Here is a 6096-nt window from a genome sequence, read left to right on the forward strand (position 1 = left end):
ATATTTACTGGTAGAAAAGAAAATTCATAATCATATACCTCCAATATCTGGTCACCAGCCCAAAGTCTTCCATCTCTGGCTGCCGCGCCTTCCTCATAGACTTCATGTATAACAATAGCATCCTAAAAAAACCAAATTCTTATTAATTTTCGTCAACCACAAATGCTTCCTTAAGCAAACCACCAAACCATAGGCAGCAACCCATAATTTGCTATTTGCTAATAATGTGATATTTTATTTGACCTAAAGACAAACAAAATACGCAGTTATGACATATTCAGGGGTATAATAAATTTTTCCTAAGTTTATGATTTCATTCCTTTAGGCCTGGATTTGCCTAATATTTTAAGTTAAATATCCCCCATGTGTTTTACTGTTAACCCTATACATTGCTGCTGTGTATGAACTTGAGGTGAACTATGTGTCATTCTTATTTATATTTTATGGTATATTTTGAAACATGGTTTCAGGTATTTATTGGTATTCAAGGATTTGGCATAGATGTGTGGCCCGATAAGGGGGTTTGTCAGGCCTCATTACTTAGGCAATGAAAGAAAAGAACTTAGTGGAATGAAGTGGCCCTGGAGGGCAGAGCATGGAGTAGGGGAGACAGCATTCATGGACACAAGTGTAAGACAGCGGTGGGTTTGAATGAAAGTTAATTTTGGGCAAATTAACTCCTAAACTCAGCATTCTGAACCTTAATTAGGACAATCTCTTCGGTAGGTACACTTTGGTTGAGGAAAGCGTTGCACGGTTAATGAATTAAAAAATGATTTGTATCTCTTCAAGTGAATAATCTTAACTTTTTTATCATAAAAATAATATGTACTAATGTAAAGGACTCAAGCAATACCACAGGGCATAGTAAACAGAGAAAGAGACTGGTCTCCCACACCAGGCCCTCAGTGACACTTCCTGGAGACAACTACCATCAACAGTTTAGTTGGGATCCCTCCAGACAATTTACATCTATACACCCAAATATTTATACATTTTGGAGAGACCATTTTAAAAGTATTCATTTGCGTTTGTTCACACAACTTCCCCACTTGCGTTGAGCAAATAGCCAAGCTTTGAAATTTTTTGCCTTGGGGACTTTTGTGGAGTTGAAAAATGAAGTAACTAGAAGTCACTGGTTCTTTCTATTGTTTATAAAACTGATAGGCACTGAAATACTGTGGGATGGATTATGCTAGGTGTCCTGGAGGGCTGCTGGGAGAAGAAAGAGCTTTTGAGTGGAGGCTACAAACAGATCTGTGGGTACCATGAGAAGTGAGGATTTGAGCCCTGCATTGTCCAGTGCCCTCCCATTCCCTGCACCCCCCGACCCCCCTAATAAACACACAGGTTTCAAGACCCCACAGGCAATGGTCTATGTATAATGATCCAACCCTGAAAGAAGTCCTGTGTCCCAAGCACTGGGGCCTGGAAGCAGCAGGACTTCTGGTCTTGAAGACATCACGTAGGATTGGATACGTATGGGCTTGATGACTGCCAGGGCGGACCAATGACAATGACCGCAGAGGCCTACCCATGTCTGGGATCTTTGTGAAGAGACCAGAACCCTGAGAGTTAATGAGCCACCAAAATGACTAAAGCTGAATTATTAAGGCTCCCAGATGTAGGGAGCCTCAGCATTAGAATTAAATGAACATGAAGTAAATAAATGATTTCTTGCAAAAATATAACAAGACAGGAAAAAAAGAATCCTAAGCAAACTTATTTCCTTAAAAAAAAAGATTCCTACACAAATTCTGGCGTAGAGAAGCAACAAAAGAAAATTAGAGGTCTATAACCACATGACCCATCTGGGTTCCAAATATCTTTACAATATTAAATATTTTCATTTTATCGCCACACAGCTCTGAAAACATTCTTTATTACAGCAATTAGAGAGGCAGCCCCCAAGAGCCAGGCAGGGTTCCTTGATCCAGACAATTTACATTTCAGATGCTGTACCAGCAACAAATTTAGACCATTCTTTGCTGCAACTCACTTATGAAATTTCCAGACCTGGGGAGGATTTACACTGCCAAGAGTTTGTTTCCTCGGAACTGTTTCAGGGGAATGGTTTTGAGGAAATGTGCTGGGTCAGTGGCTTCAGGTGATCCCAACAACACCGCCAAGATGTTACCAAGGGACATTTTTATGAAGCTTGTAGGAGGAACTAATGCAAGCTCCTGGTAACACCCTGTGTAATGCTAGTTTTCAAAGTTTGGTGGTCAAATACTCCATCCTCACTGGATGGGGAGAAAGAATCAGGCTGAACTCATACTACACATGTTTTTTTTACAGAGCTTAATTTTCAGCATAAACTCTTTTGATCTTGGAACATTACAAAAAGTCAAATGGGAAATTTCTCTTCATTCATACTCAAAAGGAAGGAAAAGACATCATAAAGTTTTTATTCCATAAAAGTAGCCTGAATTCTTAGACACTTTCTGGGTGCTCAATGAACTATATACATAAAATAAATATACTGTTAATAGTCTCAAATAAATGCTGAACTCGCTGCCAATGATCTGTTTTTGGTCCATGAGTCTTTCTGTCTGAAAAACTCCCCATTTATTTATTTCCTTTTGCTTGACTACTGCTCTGATGTCTCTTAAAGTTAGCAGGGAAAATACAAGAAAACATGAGACATTCTGGCCGACCATTAGAAAAAGGCCACATTTCTTGCCACATGCCCTTGTGTGCTGGAAATGTTCTATGAAACTGGTTCTGGACAGCTGCATTCACTGGGGGTGACAGAGGTGAGACGTGGGGACCAACAGTTCAATTAGAAAAGTGGGCTGGTCACTTGAAAAGTAAAATGGATTTGATTTATTCTTCAAAAGCTATATAGTTCATTAAGTAGGACAGAACAGTAAAAAAGATACTAGATGGGGCTATATTAACCATCTACTTGACAAAGCTAACGTTCAAATTTTACTTCTGGCTTTGGAGAAATTGTGATTAGGTGAAATAATGGGTCATTAATGAAAGACTGACTCCTATTTTAAATAAAACATTTAGGCATTCCTTCACCTTAGAAAACTTCAGTGACTCTGTGTACCAATACCAATGACTTCTTTTAAAACTCATCAATCTCTTTCAGAAGCAGCCAAGTGAATTTCTTGCTTGGGGTGGGTTACTGTCTTCTGCTGAAGAGAGGCTGACAGACACATGATTATGAGCTAGGTCTCTGGAGTCAAACTTATCAGTCCACATCCTGGCCCTGCTACCTCTCTGACTACTTCACAACCTTGGGAAGACTGTTAACTTCTCCAGGCCTTAGTGTCCTCATTTTGTATGGTTTTAACAATATTATTTACACAAAAGGCTTTATGGACAGTTCCAGCACATAGTCAGGGAGTGATAACATGTCATNTTAGTGTCATGAGGATTAAATAAAATAAACCCTGTAATGCATTCGGCACAGGGCTTGGCACACAGTTAAGCTCGATGTAAGTTCGAGGTTGACCTTCTACCAGGAATTAAAATAACTGCAATCAGGGCTATTTTCCCTCAGCATCAGCATTCACTGTGATTTTAGGCCCATGAACGCATTCTCACTGTCGGTGAGGGGAAACCACAGAACAAAGGGGAAAACAACATCTCTAGAAAATGTGGTCTGAGCTGATTATTTTCCTATATTCCAATAGATGGCACACAAGACCACTTCTGTTACTCAGTTGGAAAAAAGTTACCCCCATGGATTGAAGGTGAATTCTCTAAGCCTCTAAAATACCTTTTGAAAGGCCCTAACATTTATACTTTTAATTAAAAGCATTGTCATTAAGCTCTAATATTACAAAAGCAATTTGTACCAAATTCTAGCATCAAGATGTCTGCTCAAATCAAAACCCTCTGCTCTCAGTTCAAAGTTTTCATTTCCTCCTCTGCTTATCAAGAGATACCACCAAAGGCACAATACGCGTAAGAAAGATATCACTTTATGGCTAAAATATTGTGGAGTGATGTATTACCTTAAGTGCCTTACAGAAGCACTCTATGCATTATTTAGAACATTGATTATAGAGGCGTAGGGATGGAAATACCAGAGCTCCCTATTTGAGAAGAAAAGCTACAGGAAGTCTCAGTTGTCATTGGGAGTGTATCAGGTCCCTTGGGTAGGACGGGCAAGTGGAAAGGTGGGTGAACCATCGCTTTAGAAAGAAAGAATACCCAAAGTAGGGCAGCCGTTCCTCATTATTTTATTCCACAAGGAAAACCAGGCATTGGCTCTCTACTCTCTCTGCTCTCCCACATAAAAATAGAAGGGAACAATGGGAGTAGAGGTAGGGTAAGAGTAGGAATGGACCCTAAAAGGAGAACCAGAAAAAAGAAAGTCTATGCTAATCACAGAATCATAAATCTTACCATGCTAAAAAATTATTTGACTATATATTTGTAAATAAAATCTGGCTTGTCTTAAGTAGAACATGAGGGTGGTATTAAAGCTATGGAAGACCAGCTTGCACAATGCAGAGGACTCTTATGAACAGTAAGTCCACTGTTTAGAAAAGCACTGATGTAGCATTGCCTTGTTTCATGGTCTTAAAACACACCACATCAAAGCCGGCATGTCTTCTTCTCAAGGCAACCTGCAGGCCACAGGCTGATTATGCATCTGTACTTAGCAACCACAATTAGAGCCAGTCCAAATGTGGGGTCTAAAGCTGTTTAGAAAGGAAACGTGTTGCTTGACCACACTAAGTGCTATATTTATTAATTAAACATGCGATATATTTTTATGGACTAGATCCTGTCTGGGGTAAGAGAAGAGACTTCCCTGCTCATCTTTAATGAGAAGTGGAGACTATCCATCCATATTGGGTAATATAATTTGGCTAGATGCCAGGAAGTGGTTTATTTGACCTTTTAAATAAGATCTCTTTCCACTTAAAACAAATTTGCTTTCTTTATACTAACCTGTCCTGAGTGTTCACTTGTACATGAATATACTTTATGGAAGACAGCAGTTATAGCTGAGGGTCTCTCCAACACAAATAGACATAAATTTTTTTATGGAGGTGTCACTGTTATAAACTAAACTAACCATATTTAAAGCATACAATTTGTACTCCTAATTTATGTGGATTGACCTGTGTAACTATTGTCACAATCAAGATAATGCACATATTTAGTTTCAAGTAATCATTACCGAACAATTCATTGGCTTACAAATCATCTAAGTATTAAGGCATGTGCGCATCTATACTCTTTTGAATATTTAATCTATTCACTTTATACAGCCAATCGTGATACGACCTGTTAATTAGAAAATCTAGGGAGGAAAAAAGAACACCCCAAAACTCCTGACCATTAAAAAATGTTGTTGTATGTTGAAGCAGTCAAGCCAATTCCCAAAGAGGCCTTGCTTATTTTTCTAACCTCATACACTTGTACCTTAATGAACGCACTGGGAATACGTCCTAAATCCAATGATAAAGCACAGTAAAGGCCTGCAGAGAAATCCTATAACCTGCCCTGAATTTAATTTGCAGTCAGCCTGGCCTCTCTTTTAACTCCTTCTTCCCTATATTTTCTGCCCTTAATTATATCTCTGGTTTCATCTTGGGAGGCAGACTCGAACCACCAAAGGGAAAAATAAAAGACTGTGATGTCATTCATAATGTGCTATATGAAAGTTGCAAAGCAAAAATGCACATGCCCACCATAAAATGTTAACTATTCAATTAAATTCATCCAATGAAAGAAATAAATGTTGCCTAAAGGTTTCACACCATTGAAAAAGCTCTTTAGTTCCACCTACCAGAACGCCTGGCATTGACTTTCTATTCATCCGTTCCCCTTTTCAGACACTGCCTGCCTTGGCACTTTTTAAAAGGCTTTAACGCCTTTGCTAAACGAGAGTCCATTTGAAAGAGGCCAGTTAAGCATTTCAATTTTTAATAAGTACCATATACCACCTAAAGGGAAAAAGATTCTACATTTTCATCAACTAGAAAACAAAAGTGGCGAGGCATGGACTTCCATTAGGCTTAAAGATTTATTAGGAATAAGAAAATAACACTTAAAGCTGTAGTCAAGTCTTTAAGATATCGGGTGTGCATGTTTATGTATATGTGCTTTTAGGAGAGAATATTA

At 38.7% G+C, this 6096-nt stretch overlaps 1 protein-coding gene across 1 annotated transcript in view; it reads right to left on the bottom strand.

Moving 5' to 3' along the window:
- Positions 1–6096, bottom strand: part of PATJ (PATJ crumbs cell polarity complex component) — a 351381-nt gene that overhangs the window by 54334 nt on the left and 290951 nt on the right. Inside the window, exon 35 of the mRNA XM_019655480.1 lies at positions 39–122. Coding sequence (XP_019511025.1) covers positions 39–122 — 84 coding nt within the window. The remainder of the gene's footprint in view (positions 1–38; positions 123–6096) is intronic.

This window comes from Hipposideros armiger, unplaced genomic scaffold (genome assembly GCF_001890085.2).
Source record: "Hipposideros armiger isolate ML-2016 unplaced genomic scaffold, ASM189008v1 scaffold_240, whole genome shotgun sequence".
Classification (NCBI taxonomy): Eukaryota; Metazoa; Chordata; class Mammalia; order Chiroptera; family Hipposideridae; genus Hipposideros; species Hipposideros armiger.